At 47.1% G+C, this 20,360-nt stretch overlaps 1 protein-coding gene across 1 annotated transcript in view; it reads right to left on the bottom strand.

The window, feature by feature from the left end:
• Positions 1-271: 271 nt before the first annotated feature.
• The window catches only part of AK5 (adenylate kinase 5), a 2,618,000-nt gene continuing 2,597,911 nt past the window's right edge, over positions 272-20,360 (bottom strand). The window contains exon 14 of the mRNA XM_086954134.1: positions 272-2,430. Within this exon, the coding sequence (XP_086810260.1) occupies positions 2,362-2,430 (69 nt within the window). The 3' untranslated portion in view covers positions 272-2,361. The remainder of the gene's footprint in view (positions 2,431-20,360) is intronic.

Here is a 20,360-nt window from a genome sequence, read left to right as displayed (position 1 = left end):
TGATTCAATCTCTAGATGGACCTTCATCAGATGATCAACTACCTAGGCGTCCATGACGAACTCAGAACTGCAGCCAGGCTTTAATAAATACTTGTTTTGCTCCTTACACAGATACTGCTAAGTAATCCCATTGGTGTGTTCATCGCTTAAATTGTTTTTCATAAAATAGCACTTGGAAATCTAAAATAAAAAAAATGCTTCAGTAATCAAAGAAGAAAATTCAGTATCTTGAGCCTTTCCCCCCCCTGGCCGTTACAAAAAAACACGCTTGTCATATTGTGATTTTATTAGCATGTCTTCATTACAATATATTTTACTTTGAAAAATACAAATAAGTTTCAGTAGTACAACTGATGACATAGTAGGTTTGGCCATGCAAAAGAGAAATTCTGAGAACTGCAGCAAACTACTTCAGCAGATGTGATTATTCTTACCACTCCCACCAGATACTTTTTGTTGTAACTTTGCAGGAATAATTACTTATTAAAAAAGCTAAAAAAAACATAGTGGAACACAAATCAATGTCTTTTTTTTTTAATCATGCAAACAATAACAGTATAAATCCTTGTAGGCATTACATATTAAAACCTTACAAAACCCTGCCATTGACCTAGGGTTCCCGCTATTACTTGTGATGTATTTCTTTCATTTATAATGCAAAGATGGCCACGGTGCCAGGCTTCAGCAAAGAAGAGGGAGAAATATCAGGAATTGGCAGTTAGAAAGAATGAAGCAGAAATATTGAAGGCAGGCAGGTGCGAGAACAGAAAACCGGTTTGAATTTAAAAATAGCCCTCCCACACCTTTTTACAAACATAAACACAAATGAATGAAAAAAAGCACAGAAAGCCTTTTAAGGTGACACGCGATGACAGGTGTCATGTTGGGCTGCACAACCAGATCCCACACCAATCCATCTAAAAAAAAGAGAGGAGCAAAGCATTGATACCTGCAAGAAACGGTAAACTGTGAAGCACATATTGAATAAGAAACAACATTACAAACTAATGACGAGCCTAAATGACAGAATGTATTAAACATTTAAATAGGTACTTAGTTTAAACAATGTACATCTTTGTATTCGTTTATTATCCGAATCGTGTAGTATGCATGCTCTCTCCTGCTGAAGTAGTTTACCACCATAATGAAAATCGTATTATGGCAGGTGCTTGTCTTGTGGATACAGTTACTTCACTGGAATATAAAATGCCTTTTGTTCACTATTGCAAACAAATAGCATATTTTGTGTGGCTGTCAACGCCTGTAAAATCCATCGTAACACTCATATGCAAACATTTTATAAAAGTATATGGGTCTCACAGATATAAGCAGCATGTAGGCATGAGCAATACATTAATACAAGATAGTCTTATTTTTGGTACATTGTTTGTGAATGAATGGAAGCATTACAAAGAAGGATTAACTACTTGGAATGACTAGCATAACTCGATACAAAAATGACCATGTTTTAGGTTGCATTTTTTTGCCTGGAAGCAGTCTATAGTTATACAAAGTACATTCACTAATTATGGTAAGCGAATCATTACAGCAGAAGGGCAATGTATATGTATGTCCCATATCTATAGCAAATGCTCCCCTTTCCTAGAAGGAAGGTATATATGAGTGTCCAGCAAAGCAAGTTCTAAGTAGTGACGAGAATGTTTGTCACATAGCAACAACTGACCATCTGTTGATATTTTCATTCCCCCACAACAATAATTTCCTCAGATGCGTTGAACACGTTTGAGCATTTCGATTGGTTCCACAGTAAATTGAGCAAACCAGACACGTCACACGTTATAGCAAATCAGCCTTTGTAAAAGCTAAAGCCAATAAAAGCGATGATCAAAGGGAGGCTGAAGAAGGTTAGTGCCGTTTATGTCTTAGAAAAGTGATCTGGGCAGCATAGCATACCTGGCAAGGAGGGGTACTTTGCAAGGTTTTGCAACAGACCTGAATTATATATATGCAGCCTGAAAGTTGATTCTTTTCCCCCCCAAGATATCATGGGAGAGACATCTGATAACTGGTTTATATATTTAACTCCAGAAACACAAATAAGCGAGATCCCAATCCCATCATCGTGATTTTTCCTATGGGACTGGCGCCATTTTACATGTAGCATTCTATGCCATCAGTATAAAGCATTTGTAATGCAGTACAGCCATTGCTCTGTCGTCAATGAATGACCCGGCATTTGCTGACATTTAGTATCTCATGCACTAGTTCCAGATACATTCTACCACAACAACACGTATTTCTTTGGGACAACGTCTTTGCCTGGTCTGCCTTTTTTTATTTTCTTTTTTACGTTTAAGGACATGTATATTGAAAAGCCGAAAATGTGAGCGTCCCTTCATCTCAGAAAATAGGGTCAACAGAAGCGCAGACTTGCGAAAAAATGTCTTCTGGTGTTCCTTCTGCATTAATCTGTAAGAGAAAGAGAAAAGGGATAAGCCAGTGCTGAAAACAACGAGAAGAACAGTTCCTACATATAAACTTGCAATCACGTGTGTGCATCATGATACAGGCCTTCAGGGTAAGAGCAAATCCAAAGCAAAACAGTAATGAGAGAGCAAATAAAAAACTCCGGCAGAAATTCCAGTAGATTCCAAAGGCTTTTGTTTGGCTTAATTGAGGCATATGATTTTTTTTAATCGGCCCACATAATATCGCAGTATACGAATATCAGACAGAATAATGAATCAAAAATATTGAAGGATAAGTTGCAATAGATTTTCGATATATAGCTCCACACACATGTACCTTCATGACATGTATATTTTCAAGGTACATAGAAGTAGAGTTAGGAGTAGTAAAGCTATACTTCCTCTAGATGCACTTACCTTTTGATATGCTGGTCGTTATCCCCTTCGCAGCGAATTCGGCCGCGGCGCGGGGGAGGCTGGTGCGAGCACGGCGCTCCCTTACCCATGACGGCTCCACTCCGTCATGAGTCACGGGCAGCGTGTGCTCATGACTGCGTGGAGCCATCATGACCCCGCCCACTCACTAATTCGCCCGCACAGGCAGGGAATTAGTGCCGCGTGGGCGGAGCGGAAGTTGGATGGCTGCTCCATGCCGTCATGAGCACACGCCGCCCGTGGCTCATGACGGTGTGGAGCTGTCATGAGCACGGAAGAGGTTATATTTTGTCCACAATATTCTTGTGCCACAAATTTTATATCCTTCATATTGAGTAGTACAATCTAATCTTATTTTTACACTGATTTATACATACCCAACAGAACATTCTACTAGTTATACAACAAATCAGAGTGAGAAAGAATTTTAGCCCAGCCCAAAAATGCCCTTAAATGGTTGAGTCAGAGCACTCACAAAGGTAGTGTCAGGCAGGAATGGAGATGGAGATTATCCCCCAATTTGGAAGAGAGAAACGTACACAAGCTTTAATTCTCAAATATAAAACTGCAATTAATGAGACTAGCGGCCAGATTCATGAAGCATTTTTGCGGGCGCAAACGGTAAAAATCGCAGAATTCGGCCGTTTGCGCCCGCAAAAATTGCATTAGAAATTCATCATTGGGTCATGTACTCGCAAATTGAGAAATCACAAAAAATTGCGATTTTTCAAATTGCGATCACATTTAAGGAATCTCAATTTGAGATTCCTTAAATGATATTCATGACCCAATATAAAATTGCGAATTCGCTATTTTTGGACGCAATTTACCGCGAGGTCAAACCTCGCGGTAAATTGCGAAAACTCAGAAAAATGCATTTAAATACATTTTTCTGAGTTGCATGTTACACACACACATGTCCTTTGGACATGTGTGTGTGCAACACCTGTGTCACATTTCATTTGAGGGGTGCTACAGGGTGTCCTGTGGACACCCCTGGCACCCTTCAAATCGCAATCTTATTTGCGATTAGCAAATTGCTAATCGCAAATAAGGAATACTCCCCATTCATTCCTATGGGCCTTTTGGCCCATAGGAATGAATGGCGAGTTATTCCTTATTTGCGATTAGCAATCTGCTAATCGCAAGTAAGGAATCAGTAGGAATCGCATTTTATTATGCGATTCCTACATGAATGCCGTTTTGCGAGTCCTTAATAGCGAATCGCTATGATTCGCTATTAGGGGCTCGCAAAACGGCCCGTTGATGAATCAGGCGGTAAATCTTTGTACTTCTCTCCGAGGATAAGGTCTGCAATTAATATCCCAAAGGAATTATTTAAGACAGTACTTTCTTGTATTACCTCACCCAGGAGGCATTGGAAAACACTCAAGATTTTTGTGATAAGGTGGCTGCACTTTCGAGAGTAGATTATGAAGATCTTTCCAGACTTCCCTGAGCCCAATGAGAACCAGTTGATTCCTAGTTGGAAGTATTCAAGGAAAGGCCCACGACTCCCTGCACGGAAGGTATTACTCCTAAACAGCCTCCTAACTGCTGGTTAGCTAGGTTGTCTCTGTTTTCGGTGGAGAACATTGGAACCCTCTTAGGACAAATCAAATCTGGATCGCCGGATGATCCTTGTCCACCCAGGATATTGCAGTTAGCTGCACATTTAATTACAGATGACTTGGAGAAATTCTGTTCCCAGGTATTGGAGTCTGGAGTGTACCGAGAGTGTTGGAAGGAGGTGATTGTCATCCCTCTCAAGAAGAAACCGCACCAGGACTCGGGTGACTGAAAAAATCTGCACCCGATCTCTCTGCTACCTACTCCATCTAAACTCTAGGAGAAGCACATTAATCAGGAACCGGCCCAGTTTTTATCCTACCATGAACTCCTGGACCCCTCTCAAGATGGGTTCAGGAGGAATAGTAGCATGGAATCGGCACTATTGTTGACTGCTGATTCTATTTGCAGGCAAGTCGACTAGGTAGGTGCTGCTATTCTGTTTCTGTTAGATTCGTCTGTAGTTTTTTACACCATCTCTCCATCTCTGTTGGTGCAAAGACTGCAAAAAACTGGGCTGAGGGATGCCGCCCTCAATCTGTAGAAATCCTTCTTGGTGAACAGATCATTACAGTCAGCTGTGTGGATTTTTAGAGCTAACCATTTTCAACTTCCCTGTGGGATCCACAAGGTTCTTCCCTTATCACTGCTCTATTCACCTTGTATGTCCCCCCCCCCCCGCCCCCCACTGGCAAAATTGGTACGCTCTTTTTGCTTCTGGATGGCATCCTATGTGGATGGCATCCAGATCATCGTCGCCATCTCTGATGACTGGGAAGGAGTGACGGACAAGTTCAGGGCCTGCATGGCAGAAATTGGCAGCTGGATGAGGGTGAAATGGCTGAAAATGAACGAGGAGAAGACAGATATTGTGGTTTTGGGAGATGAAAACTTGATTGGGGCCAACCATTGGTTACTGGTAACTTGCAGTACTCTTCTCGGTCCGGTGGCTGCAGCCAAAAACCTGGGGGGGATTTTTGTTAACACCATGACATTTGACTGCCAGGTCAATAGAACAGTGAGCTTCTGCTTCTGGATCATCAAGTGTTTGAAGAACATATTTCCTTTTCTTACTAAGGAGCACAGAGTGTCAGTGGTCTATGTACTAATCACACCTTGCTTGGGCTACTGTAATGACCTTTATTTAAATGTGTATCAGTACTCTTTAAATAAGCTTCAGATTATCCAAAATGCTGCAGCTCGATTTGTCCCAGGTCTGCCAAAACACTTCTCTGTCAGAGAGGGCTTGAGAACTCTCCATTGGTTACCAGTGAGGCAGTGGTTATCCATCGAAGCCCTCTGTATGGTTCATAAGGTTCTACATCAGCAAGGCTCCTGTTATCTTAGGACTGCCCTCAACTGGCATGTTCCCACTAGATCTCTTAGATCGGCAGGACAGCATAAGTTTATTATTCCCAGGTGCAGGAAAGTTAGATGGGGGGACATGCCTTCACAGCAGCTGCTTCTTGGTTTTTGAATTTCTTCCGGTAACACATTAGGACCCCTAACTTGCATCTGATTTTTCGTAGGCAGGTGAAAACGTGGCTTGTTGCTAAATGGAAAGGCTTCATTGTTTTACTCTGGTTAGGCCCTTCCTCCCTTACGGTGCCCCTATCGTTTCAGTGCTTTGATGCCTCTAGGTTTTAGGGCTTTTTAAAAATTCAGCTGACAGTGGCTGAAGAGGAGGCTTAATCATCAGGGAGCTGCTGGACGAAGGTGTGGTGAAGATTTTGTCATTCGGACTGAGTCTCTTTTTTCGAAGTCAAAGATCACTAGCGGGACGAAGATGCAGGCTGTATCCAACGAGGGCTCAGGAGGTTCAATACTCTTGCAGAGAGAAGCCAGTGAACAGGATTTTATGCTGTGGTGAAGAATGTAGCGGGAGCTACTGCAAAGTCAGACAGACTGCTGATGCATCTTGGGTGGAACAGTGAGCAGGCAAGTTCAGGTCTACTCGCGGTTCTCAGTACACACTTTGGCATAAGTTGTGGATTTTGGCTGGTTGGGCACCTTTAGCACCACTTCCAAGGATCCAGACTTGGAGTTGGGGGGGGGGGGGGACACGACTTGGAAGGCCAGAACTCATGTCAGGCTGGTTCAAGGTACAGTTTGAAAGTTGGAGCTTTTTGTGTCCCTGTAGCTCTAAACAACAGGCCCAAAAACTATCCCTTGGAGTCACTCTGGTGGTCCAGGGTTCAATGGGAAAAACAGGTCTCCAACAGAAGGGCAGTCTTTTGAGGGCACAGGGTAGGTTTCAGGCAGCAGGGCAGTCTTTTTGGGGCAGCAGGGCAGTCCTCTGAAGTACACATCAGGCCACAGGTAGCAGGGCAGTCCTCTGAGAATCCTGAACAGATCAAAAAATGAACTTAAGAGCGAGTCTGAGAGACATATTTTTATACCTAGTGCCAGATTTAAAGTGGAAGAAAATCTAGAGTCCCCAAATGGTCCTGGAATTTCCAGCCTCTCTGCACAGGCCCCACTTGGTCTGGGGATCATAAAAAGGCTCCTGTGAAGTCCTTTGCATGTTTTAAAAAAAATATATACATTTTAGGAGTTTTATATAGCGCTAGCTGGACCCGAGGGTATCGGAGCGCTTCACAGCAAGTAATGTATATGCAAATAGGCAGGTTTACATCCAGCAAGCTACCACACATCACGCCAGACCAGCCGAGATGCAGCATTAACACCAAGAGGCTCCTGTCCGTCACCAACGTTGTGAATCGTCCAAGAAACGGACCCTTAAACGATAGAACTGAGCCTCTTGTCCACCTGACATCCTGACTGTCTAGAATATCGTTATTAAAGAAATCAACCCCTAAGTGGAAACTACCTGAAAGCTACCCTATCCAGCAAATTATCCACGATCAAAGATAATCAAAGAAGCAAGTAAATCATAAAATCAGCTTTCTACCCGGACACTAATTGCTGGGACGGCCATTTCCATACATTCTGGCAGTATCATGATACTATAGGTACATAATTTTAAACAGAAATAGAAAACACACCAATTAGTAAAGTGTGGCTATTTGAAGACCCCTTAAAATAGCCTCCAAAGCAATACACGGCCACCTGAAGAAGGCTACTTGGCCGAAACGCGCGTCGTGATCCACCTTGCCGTATTGCTAACATCTTTTGTCTTTTTCTATTCACTGTGTGTTTAAAAGTATTTGCAGAATGAATGTATATGAATTATCAATGATTTAACAAACTGTATACAAAAATAAGAAAAAATCAATTTTTAAAAAACTACAAAAATATTACTAAAAGAGAGATATATATATTTTTGGAACTAATTTCTATAATAAATAAAAAAAATAATTTGTTTCTATATTGGCTCTGTTGGTGACCCTTTCACTTAAAACACTGGAAACTTACCATTAGAAATATCACACTGTTTTTATGAGATTTGAGTACTTGGCTATAGACCTTTTTCAACCTATGCAAATAGGCAGTACAGAGATTAAGATTATAGTAGAACATAAGGGTTTGCGCCGGATATAGATCGAACAAAGGAGTGATCGAGCAGAAGGAACACGGAGGGTGCAGGTCAAACAAGACCTAAAAAAGTTGGCTTGACCAGAGTCAGTGTCACCGGGCACATAATTAAAGTTAGATGAAGTGCTGGCTAAGGTACGTCTTTGGCTCCCATCGGTTCACTAGTGAGCGGTCGAGAAAGAGAACTTTGAGCAGGTTTTTGAATTTTGGAAATGAGGGAATCGTTCTGTTGTGAGGGGGGATGGAGTTCCAGATTTTGGGGGCGTTTCCAGCAAACGACCTGGCCGCAGTTTTTTGGTTGCGTGTTTTCAGCAGAATGAGTAGCAGAGTGTTGGAGCCCCTGAGGTTCCTGGACTGGCCGGCCCTTTTGAGTTTGGCAGCCAGGTATTCCGGTTTGCCTGTGTAAAGGGATTTGTGCGTGAGGCAGGCTGTTCTGAAGCTCGTTCGCATCTCAATTGGGAGCCATTTAAGTTCACAGAGTGCAGGAAAGATGTGTTCAAATTTTTACGTTCCGGTGACATTCTGGCTGCTGCATTAAAGGTTGTTTTAAGGGGGGCGAGGTGGGATTTTGCTGTACCAGTCAGGGCTGCAATCCCATAATGGAGTCTGGAGAGCACCAGTGCTTGGGTGGCTTGTTGAAGGTCCTTTAGGCGGGAGGGAGGGTTTTATTTTGTGCAGTAATTTCAAATTGTGGAAGGCACTTTTAGCAGATCTTGTAATGTGTTTGTTCATGTCCAGTTTCGGGTCTATTATTATTTTTATTAACGAATTTTGTACCGCGCACGGTTACCCAGAGGCATCCCAGCGCTTATAGAGAATCAGAGCAAGCTGCCTATGTGAAGCAGAACAGATGTAGAATTATTCTGGAAATAGATAAGTTTTCAAATGTTTCCTGAACCTGAGCAGGTTTGGTTCAGAGCGTAGTGAGAGTGGGAGGGAGTTCCAGGCGTGTGCAGTATGGATCGAAAAGCTCCTGCCACCTGAACGGGCTCTCCTAATTCTCTTTATCTGAAGGAGGTGTTTATCATCGGAGCGTAAGGCTCTGGTGGGCTTATAGGGCCGAATCATGTCCTTCAGAATAGCAGGTCCTTTCCCCTGAATGCTCTTGTGAGCAATACAGAGGGCCTTGAAGGTCACTCTCTCTTTGACCGGGAGCCAATGGAGTGCCTTTAGAGCGGGCCTGGCTGATTGCTTGGCCGGAACGTTCCGCAGCAGCCTGGCTGCCGCGTTCTGCACTTGTTGCAGGATTTTGAACGTTGATTCCGGTGCTCCGAGAAAGAGTGCATTACTGTAGTCCAGGCGTGAGATGATTAGACCCTGGACTAACAGCTTCCGGGAGAGTTCAGGTAAGAGGGGGAGAACCTTACGGGCCGAACGGAGCAGTCCATAACTCACGCCAGCGATCTTCTTGGCGTGTGTCCTAAAGGACAGATCAGGCTCCAGCCAGACCCCCAGGCTCTTAATCTCCTTCTTTGGGTCAGGCGGAGTGCCCATACAGTTGGGCCAGCTGCTCGGCGAGAGGGCAAAACTTGAGTGGCCCAAGATCATCAGCTCAGTTTTTGAGCTGTTCAATTTGAGCGATGACCTGGTCATCCAGTCAAACACCTCTCTTAGGCATGAATAGAGCGTTTCAGGCTGTTTCTCCAGCTGTGTCAGACCCACCACTAGCTGAGTGTCATCCGCATAGCTTATGGTCTTAAAGCCAAACGGAGACACCACACCCTCCAGGGGTGCCATATACACGTTGAATAACGTGGGGCTCAGGGATGAGCCCTGAGGCACCCCACAGTGAAGTGGAAGGGGAGGAGATTTTGCGTTGCCTTCCCAAACCTCGAAGGTACGCCCCTCCAGAAAAGAGGCCAGCCATTCCAGGGCCGCTCCTGTGACACCTGTCTCTGCTAGGCGTTGTGTCAACACTCCATGGTTGACAGTATCGAAGGCCGCACTTAGGTCCAGGAGGATCACTGCCACTGACCCCCCTGTATCCAAAGTGCTTCTGGCCTCCTCTACAACTGCTAGCAGAGCCGTGTCGGTTCCATGACCCGGTCGGAATCCCGTCTGGGAGTCTCTCAACCGACCATTCTCCTCGAGAAAGTTGGACAGTTGGCGGTTAACCAGTTTCTCGGCAACCTTACTAATCCCTGGTAGCAAGGAGATGGGCCTGAAATTGGCTAAGTTCTGTGGATCTAAGCCAGGCTTCTTCAGAAGCGCTTTAATGACTGCGCTCTTCCAGTCTGGCGGTACCGTGCCATGAGCGAAGGAGAGATTGACCAAGTCGGTCAAAGGCTCTCCTATCGATGGGGCAGCCTGCTTTAAATACCGCATAGGGACTGGGTCTCGAGGCGAGCCACTCTTCAAGCTCCCGAGGACCTTCAGTACTTCGCCTGAGGTTACGGGGCCAAAAGAGGTCAATAAATTTTCCGACATGCTTAAGTCCTCAGACAGGGTCGGGGTTCCCATCACCGGAGGGAGAGAACTAATAATGGTGTCAATTTTGTCTTTGAAGTAAGTGGCCAATTCCAGACATTTTTCCTGTGGTCTGTCGTGGACAAGAATGGGATCCTGTGGTTTAAGAAGCTCCTTCATCACTAGAAAGGCTTCCCTGGATGAGGACGCAGCATGACTCACTCTCTCCCCCAAAAAGGAGGCTTTTGCTGCGCGTATAGCAAGTTTATACGTCCTTAATTCCCTACGGTATTTTTCCCTGCTCTCTGTCTCTGGGGTGATACCTAGAGATTTTACCGAATCTGCCAGGGTGAGGTTACCATTGAGAGCGTCTATAGCTTTGAGCCATTCTGCAATTTGGGGGTTTTCCTCTTTGCTGGAGATGAAGAGTATTTCCGTTTTCTCTTGATTGAGTTTTAGGTGGTTACTTGAGAGCCAATGTTGTACCTCTCTGAGCATGGCGTTGAGTCTCTGGATGTCGTCAATGGAGGTGGTTTCCAGATATAACTGCATGACATCAGCATATAGGTGGAAAGGGATGTTGGATTTTCTGAGTAGAGTGGAAAGGGGTTCAAAATAAATGTTGAAAAGCTGAGGGGAGAGCACTGACCCTTGTGGAACACCCCTATTAACGTGGTGGAGGTCGGACTCAAAGTTTTTAATTTTTATTGATTGAATTGCAAGCCTCTGAGGCGGAAGCCGGAGGACCGTGCCTCACACGATTTTAAAAAATTATCTGTCATTTTCGTTGTACTTGTTTTTAATCCTCACTGAGCTCACCTGCACTTAAGCGCCTGTTGTTGCGCTCTCACCTCCGCTTAATTCACCCCTGTTTCAGCGACCCCAGCGCCGCTGCAGGGCAACGCCCACACCGCCAGCGCGGACAGAAGGCGGAAGCCACGCCCTCTGCGAGGCCACGCCCACCTTAGCTTCAACGAAGGCGTCTGCCACGCTCCCTGCGAGGCCACGCCCATCTCAGCCTATATAACGCTGCTCTCCAGCGCGTCGCTCTTTGATTGAATTGCAAGCCTCTGAGGCGGAAGCCGGAGGACCGTGCCTCACACGATTTTAAAAAATTATCTGTCATTTTCGTTGTACTTGTTTTTAATCCTCACTGAGCTCACCTGCACTTAAGCGCCTGTTGTTGCGCTCTCACCTCCGCTTAATTCACCCCTGTTTCAGCGACCCCAGCGCCGCTGCAGGGCAACGCCCACACCGCCAGCGCGGACAGAAGGCGGAAGCCACGCCCTCTGCGAGGCCACGCCCACCTTAGCTTCAACGAAGGCGTCTGCCACGCTCCCTGCGAGGCCACGCCCATCTCAGCCTATATAACGCTGCTCTCCAGCGCGTCGCTCTTTGATTGAATTGCAAGCCTCTGAGGCGGAAGCCGGAGGACCGTGCCTCACACGATTTTAAAAAATTATCTGTCATTTTCGTTGTACTTGTTTTTAATCCTCACTGAGCTCACCTGCACTTAAGCGCCTGTTGTTGCGCTCTCACCTCCGCTTAATTCACCCCTGTTTCAGCGACCCCAGCGCCGCTGCAGGGCAACGCCCACACCGCCAGCGCGGACAGAAGGCGGAAGCCACGCCCTCTGCGAGGCCACGCCCACCTTAGCTTCAACGAAGGCGTCTGCCACGCTCCCTGCGAGGCCACGCCCATCTCAGCCTATATAACGCTGCTCTCCAGCGCGTCGCTCTTTGATTGAATTGCAAGCCTCTGAGGCGGAAGCCGGAGGACCGTGCCTCACACGATTTTAAAAAATTATCTGTCATTTTCGTTGTACTTGTTTTTAATCCTCACTGAGCTCACCTGCACTTAAGCGCCTGTTGTTGCGCTCTCACCTCCGCTTAATTCACCCCTGTTTCAGCGACCCCAGCGCCGCTGCAGGGCAACGCCCACACCGCCAGCGCGGACAGAAGGCGGAAGCCACGCCCTCTGCGAGGCCACGCCCACCTTAGCTTCAACGAAGGCGTCTGCCACGCTCCCTGCGAGGCCACGCCCATCTCAGCCTATATAACGCTGCTCTCCAGCGCGTCGCTCTTTGATTGAATTGCAAGCCTCTGAGGCGGAAGCCGGAGGACCGTGCCTCACACGATTTTAAAAAATTATCTGTCATTTTCGTTGTACTTGTTTTTAATCCTCACTGAGCTCACCTGCACTTAAGCGCCTGTTGTTGCGCTCTCACCTCCGCTTAATTCACCCCTGTTTCAGCGACCCCAGCGCCGCTGCAGGGCAACGCCCACACCGCCAGCGCGGACAGAAGGCGGAAGCCACGCCCTCTGCGAGGCCACGCCCACCTTAGCTTCAACGAAGGCGTCTGCCACGCTCCCTGCGAGGCCACGCCCATCTCAGCCTATATAACGCTGCTCTCCAGCGCGTCGCTCTTTGATTGAATTGCAAGCCTCTGAGGCGGAAGCCGGAGGACCGTGCCTCACACGATTTTAAAAAATTATCTGTCATTTTCGTTGTACTTGTTTTTAATCCTCACTGAGCTCACCTGCACTTAAGCGCCTGTTGTTGCGCTCTCACCTCCGCTTAATTCACCCCTGTTTCAGCGACCCCAGCGCCGCTGCAGGGCAACGCCCACACCGCCAGCGCGGACAGAAGGCGGAAGCCACGCCCTCTGCGAGGCCACGCCCACCTTAGCTTCAACGAAGGCGTCTGCCACGCTCCCTGCGAGGCCACGCCCATCTCAGCCTATATAACGCTGCTCTCCAGCGCGTCGCTCTTTGATTGAATTGCAAGCCTCTGAGGCGGAAGCCGGAGGACCGTGCCTCACACGATTTTAAAAAATTATCTGTCATTTTCGTTGTACTTGTTTTTAATCCTCACTGAGCTCACCTGCACTTAAGCGCCTGTTGTTGCGCTCTCACCTCCGCTTAATTCACCCCTGTTTCAGCGACCCCAGCGCCGCTGCAGGGCAACGCCCACACCGCCAGCGCGGACAGAAGGCGGAAGCCACGCCCTCTGCGAGGCCACGCCCACCTTAGCTTCAACGAAGGCGTCTGCCACGCTCCCTGCGAGGCCACGCCCATCTCAGCCTATATAACGCTGCTCTCCAGCGCGTCGCTCTTTGATTGAATTGCAAGCCTCTGAGGCGGAAGCCGGAGGACCGTGCCTCACACGATTTTAAAAAATTATCTGTCATTTTCGTTGTACTTGTTTTTAATCCTCACTGAGCTCACCTGCACTTAAGCGCCTGTTGTTGCGCTCTCACCTCCGCTTAATTCACCCCTGTTTCAGCGACCCCAGCGCCGCTGCAGGGCAACGCCCACACCGCCAGCGCGGACAGAAGGCGGAAGCCACGCCCTCTGCGAGGCCACGCCCTCATCATTAACCACAAATGTGCCGGCCACACCAGCGCAGCGGACGAGCGCAGCGGGAGCGCCGTTTGCGCGCCGAAGGCAAGCCCGTCTGCGCCCGTCCGCGCACTGCCGGGCCTAGGGCCAGACTCTATGCCTGTCCCAGCCACCTCCAAGGTAAGCTACTCGCGCAGAGAGCTTCTCAGCCTCAGACCCACAAAAAACAGCGCCTGTCTGACACTGTTCGACCCTACTGTCCCCTTTCCCCTTCCTCGTTGTGAGAAATGTAAACCAGTCAATCTCTCCCTCCCTAAACCACAGGTTCCCCCCCCTGTCCTTAAAATTTCGACTCTTAACTGCAGATCACTTCCTAAACACGCTCTGCATATTAACCATCTGATCACCGACCTCAATCTGGACATACTATTACTCACAGAAACCTGGTTTACTGAGCACTCCAACGCTGACATTGTCATGGCCCTCCCCCCGGGCTTCCTCATTATGTCTCAACCTCGCCCTTTAGGTAGAGGAGGTGGACTGGCCATTATCTACAGGGACCATTTCACCTGTCGAATCAAAGACTGCGCGATCCAAGACGCAGAGAGCTGTCTCTTCACGATTCAGCTCACTTCGACTAACTCCCTGTCAGGCCTCCTGGTGTATCGGCCGCCCGGCTACGCGGGTCCTTTCACAGCCGCCCTGCTGGAAACCGTCACCTCCGCAGCACACCTGACACCCAACTTCACCATAACTGGTGACTTAAATATCCATCTCGAGGATCCCCTTGACACTGGGGCTACAGACCTTATCAACGACCTAGCGGCCCTGGGTCTATCTCTTGTCAACTCTGATCCCACACACACGAAAGGACACCTTCTGGACCCGGTGTTTTCCAACATCCCCTCCCTCTATTACATCGAGTCCCTTCCCCTTCCATGGACGGACCACTTCTTGGTCACGACCCATCTTTCTGGCACCTTTAAAATGCCTCAAAAATCCCCCACCTTCACCAGAGATAGAGCGTGGGCCAGACTCTCAGTGGAGGATTGGTCTACAGCCCTGGACGCTTCAACCCCTACTCTTTCTGAAGACCCCGCCACCGCCGACTCTCAAGTGAGAGACTGGATATCGTCCACCCTCGATAAACTCATCCCTATAAAAAAGCGGGAAATTAAAAACAGGATTAAGGGCCAAGCCCCCTGGTATAATGCTGACCTCAGGGACCTACGTAAAGAATGTAAAAAGGCCGAGAGGCAATGGAGAAAGGACTGGCGACATAGCAATAAAGATCTTTACAACAGTGCAGTAAGACGCTATAAATCAGCTCTCAGACTCGCCAAGGCAGGATACTATGACAACAGGATACAAAACGCCACCAACTCCTCAAAAGAAGCACACCTGATTGTCAAAGAACTCCTCAACATTCCGTTGATCCCCACCGTCTCCCCTGCCCTCCCTGACAGAAGTAATGACCTTGCCGCCTTCTTCGAATCTAAAATCTCGAAAATATTGGACTCTCTTCCCCTGACCCTGACCACCCCCCTTAATACCACCAATACCGAGGTCTGTGCAAACGGCCCGCGGCTGTCCTCCTTCAGAGCTATCTCTCTCACCGAAGTCTCCCACACGTTAGCTAAAATGAAAAGCGGCTCTCCTCTCGACCCGGCCCCGGCTAGAATATTAAAAACGGCCGCTCCCAGCATAGTCACCACCATCAGGGATCTTATTAACATCTCCTTGCAACAAGGCACAGTCCCGCCCAGCTGGAAAAACGCGGTTGTCAAAGCCCTGCTAAAAAAAACCCTCCTGAATCCCGACGACATGTCTAACTATAGACCTATATCACTCCTTCCCCTCATCAGCAAGATGACAGAGAAGCTAGTTAATTCCCAACTCTCCCAATTCCTTGAGACCAATAAAATCCTGCGCCCCTCTCAAACCGGCTTTCGGCCCGGCCAGGGCACAGACACAGCCCTCCTCTCGGTCATTGAGGAATCAAGGCGCATTCTAGATTCAGGAGGATCAGTGGCAGTGATCCTCCTGGACCTTAGTGCCGCCTTTGATACGGTGGATCATCGTGTCCTTCTACATCGCCTGGCCGGGGCAGGAATCGTGGGCTCAGCACACGATTGGATCAACTCCTTCCTATCAGACCGTACCTTTCAGGTGTGGGACGGCAACTTTCGTTCAGACCCCCGTCCACTCACTTGCGGAGTTCCGCAGGGGTCCTCGCTTAGTCCCACCCTATTTAATGTCTACATGGCCCCCCTGGAAGATGTTGTGACCCCCCATGGGATCAAGGTTGTCAACTATGCTGATGACACCCAACTGGTCGTCTCCCTCTCCCAGCTGGACAAAAACCCGGACAGCCTGCGGAATTGTCTCCAGGACATCTATGCCTGGATGTGCGAATCTTCCCTAAAATTGAACGGTGCCAAAACCGAAATAATGCTCCTGGGTAACAAATGGCCCTCAATCCCCGCCGCGGTGTGGCCAGACACCTTTGGTGAGATTCCCATTCCTAAGACCGAAATCAAAACGCTAGGCGTCTGGCTGGAACCAAGCCTCACCATGAAGACCCAGGCGATCAAGACCGCTGGAACTTGTTTTGGTCTCCTGCGGTCTACCCGCAAGATCCTCCCTCTCCTCCCCCTGCTCTCCAGGAAGCTGCTAGTTCAAGGGCTCATCTTAGCCAGACTTGATTATAGCAACGCCGTCTACCTTGGCGCACCGGAGTTCACTTTAGCCAAACTCCAACGGGCACAAAACGCTGCTGCACGACTCATAATGAACGTCCCCCCGAGAGCCTCGGCCAAACCGGCCCTCAAGGCCCTTCATTGGCTCCCCGTCCGTCAGCGAATTGAGTTTAAAGCAATGTGCACCAGTCATAAACTCATTAATGGTGCCGGCCCGGCTGCCCTGAAAGACCTTGTCGTTCCTTACAAAGCCTCAAGGTCACTGCGCTCGGACGATGAGAATCTGGCCATCGTCCCTAAATTTAAGAAGGCCCGCACAGGCGGCCGCCGCTTCTCGGTCAAAGCCTCTTCTGGGTGGAACGCTCTGCCTCGCCACCTGCGTCTGGAACCCTCCCACGCCCTTTTCCGAAAAAGACTTAAGACTTTCCTATTCCCTAACTAGTCTTCCGGTCCCTCCCCCCCCCCTCTTGGTTACTGCAATTTTATAGCGCGGGGATGCCTCCGGGTCACCAGGCGCTCTATAAATTTATAAATAAATAAATAAATAAATAAATATTCTTGTGAGCAGTTGTGGAGAAAGGGAGAGAACCAATGGAGGACCGTCTCTTCAAGACCAGTCCTTTCTTGTAGAACCTTGATGAGAAGTTCGTGATCAAATGTATCGAATGCGGCTGATAGGTCCAGGAGGATGAGAAGGCAGCATTGTTCCGAGTAAAGTGATTTGTGTAGATCGTCTATGACATTGAGGATTGTGGTTTCAGTGTTGCAGCCTTTTCTGAATCCCGATTGATTTTGGACGGAAGAGGTAGGTTCGAGACAAGTCTGAAGTTATTCGGATCCTCAGTGTCTAGTCCAGGCTTTTTGAGCAGTTGTGTGACTTGACCGACTTTGAGGAAATCTGGTACGACTCCTTTCCTCCGTGAGCTGTTAATGATCTTGCACCATAGCGGGGCTAGGAAGAGCTTCAAGTCCTTGGTCAGTTGAGAGGGTAGCTGATCAAGGGCGTGGGATGAGGGTTTAGCGTTGGAAGTTAGTTTGACTATCTCTGCTTCCTGAATGGGAATGATGGAATACCAGTGTTTTGGGGGGTTCAAGGAAGCACTGTTGTTGGTTTCAGACGACTGGATCTCGGTGAAGGGGATGATATTGGAGCCAAGTGAGAGATCGATCTTGGCGATTTTGTCATTGAAAAAGATGGCGAAGTTGTCACAATGTTCTTTGGATACCTGAGTTGAGGAGGCCACTGGCTTGGAGGTTTGTTTCCTGATGATATTGAAGAGCTCTTTGGTTTTTTTTGGCGTTGTCTAGCGCAGAGCCGAAGAAAGATTTTCTTTTTCCTTAATGTGCTTTTTGTAAATCCTGCAAGCTGCTTTGGAGCTCGCAAGGAGGGCGGTGGGATTGTTCTTCCAGATTCTGTCTGAGGCTCTTAGTTGTCTTCTTTCTTCATTGATGTCCGTGGTGAACAATGATCTGGATGGAAAGCTCCTGGATTTTTTTAGTTTCAGAGAGGCAAGTTGGTCCAGGGTGAGCATCATATTTGAGTTGTAGAGAGAGGTGAGCTCGGTAGTTGGGAGGTGATCAGTGATGTTGGGGAGGAGCAAGCTAATTCTTTCTTCTAGATCAGCTCGATTGATCTGAGCTGTGTTTCTAATCCATTTTAGGGGGGTCCTGCATGGGGTGTTGCGTTAGGACCAATTGGTTGATGTGAAATAGGATGATGTGATGGTCGGACCTGTCTACGGGAAGGATGTTGTCGATAGCGATTGCATTGCTTTCGGCAATAATTGCGTCAAGGGTTGCTCCTCTGTGGTGTGTTTCTTCTGAGCAGTATTGGGTCAGGTTCTTTAGGGTTTGAATAAGCAGGTTTTTTGTTTCATTCCATTTTAGATTGAGGTTGCCAAGAATTATATTGTTTGAGTTTCCGAGTGTGTACTGAGATGAATGTAAGTGGGGCTGTGCGCAGCTCTGCCCCTTCCACCCTGCCAAAACATATTCCTCTTTTGTGTTACTGTCTGGGAGGAATACACAAAGGCCAACAGCACCTTGTCATGTGACCCAAGCCATAGGCTGCATGCACCAAAAGGTTAGGACAAGAAAATGCCAAATTTCTCAAAGTGGTCTTCTCAGAATTGTGACTTAAAATCCTACTTTACCATTAAAGAGGATTTGCAATAACAATTCTTTAGACACCAAACCTGATAGCACAACGTGTTTTCAAACAAGTGTTAAACCTTAATAAATGTAATGAGGTGCCATAATGTTTTCGTATAGAAGAGGTAGGCCGTACAGAAGTGAAAAACACATTTCTGAGCTTTTACTTCTAGGACATGTAAAACTTAAAACTACATGTCCAGCTTTTTTATATACATTGCACCATGTCATATATACCCTTTAGTGCGTACTCTAGGGGTTACTTATATGTATTGAAAGGAAAGTTTTAGGCTTGACAAAAGGTTTATTTGGCCAAGTCGAGTTGGCAGTCTAAAACTGTGCACCTGCTGCACAGACCAGAGATGTTCAAAGGGGCTTCTTAGTTGGGTGGCACAGTAAGTGCTGCTGGCCCACTAGTAGCATTTAATTGACAAGACCTGGGTATATGATATAACACTTTACTAGGGACTCATAAGTCAATTATATATGCCAATCAGGGGTAAGTCAATTTCGCCATATCTAGGGAGTGAGCACAAGCACTAAAGTCCTGAGGTCAACAAAGACAAATTCAGCAAAACAGGATGAGAGAAGTCAACATTTTGGGGGTGACTCTGCATAGAGGGCTAAGCACAACAGTAATGTAAACGGGCAAGAATTGGTTTGTTATTTGCTTATACCAGTGCAAAAAAAATGTTTGCGCTGGAAAGTTGACTGAAAGTCTGCACTGCTTTGCATTATTTTACATCAAGGTATGCCAAACCCTACCTACAAATAATTGTAGTTCTAGGCAGGTATGAACTTGGAGAAATGTTTTTATTTCTCCATACTTTTCATACTTTGCATGTGTGCTGCACTGTACAGCACATATACAATGCTTGAACAATTTTAAAGTATTTATTAGCTTAGGATTTTCTAGTGGAAAGGTACCCAATATGGAAAGATGTAGTTGTGGTAATAAACTGCATGTTTGAGAACCTGGGCAGAGGATGAAGGTTGCAGCATCATATCTCTGTAGATATGGCTCGGCGATCTGTTTTCCACCTTGCACAAAGCAGCACAACAACTTTAGGTGCTATGCTACATTGCACAATATTTTAATAAATATGTGCCATCTGAATATGTTACTAACCATGAGGTAGATTAATGGCTTTTCTGAAGGTGTTTGTTTTTTAAACAAGCATTTGCAAAGCCAATAGGTTTCGCCTATGCAAGGGTTATTGGCTTTGCCAATGTCTTCTAGCCATTTTGTAAAAGAGAGTAGTAGTTTAGAGTGAATTGACGTAGAGTGGCGTACAATGGATTGGAGTGGAATAAAAAGAAGTGGCGTACAGATGAGTGAAGTGGCAAATGGCAGAGTGGACTTGCATAGAGTGCATTGGCATAGAATGCAGTAGCAGAGTAGAGCAGTACAGAGTAGAGTACAATGTCGTAGAGTGGTGCAGAGTGTACTACAATGTCATAGAATGCAGTGGCGCAGAGAAGAGTGGTGCAGTGAAGAGTAAAGTGATGCAGAGTGCATTTGCGTAGAGGGGAGTGGTGAAGAGTAGAGAAGAGTGGTGTGGAGTGCAGTGGCGTAGTCTGCAGTTGCATAGAGTGCAGTGGTATAGAGTGGTACAAAGCAGTGTGGCATAGAGTGTGCACTGGCCTAGAAGAGAATGGTGCAGAGTAGAGATAGTGGTGAAGAGTGCAGTGGAGTCGAGAGGTATAAAGTGCAGTCGTGCAGACTAGAGTGGTATAGTGTGCAGTGACGAAGAGTACAGTGGCTTTTATTCTTTCTGGTTAGGTTTGTACACATAAATACCGCATACAAATTACTTGACATGCAGTAAAAAATT

The sequence above is a fragment of the Lissotriton vulgaris genome, chromosome 1_1, assembly GCF_964263255.1.
Source record: "Lissotriton vulgaris chromosome 1_1, aLisVul1.2, whole genome shotgun sequence".
Classification (NCBI taxonomy): Eukaryota; Metazoa; Chordata; class Amphibia; order Caudata; family Salamandridae; genus Lissotriton; species Lissotriton vulgaris.
The sequence above is the reverse complement of the archived record's forward strand: the minus strand, read 5'-3'. Positions and strand labels throughout refer to the sequence as shown.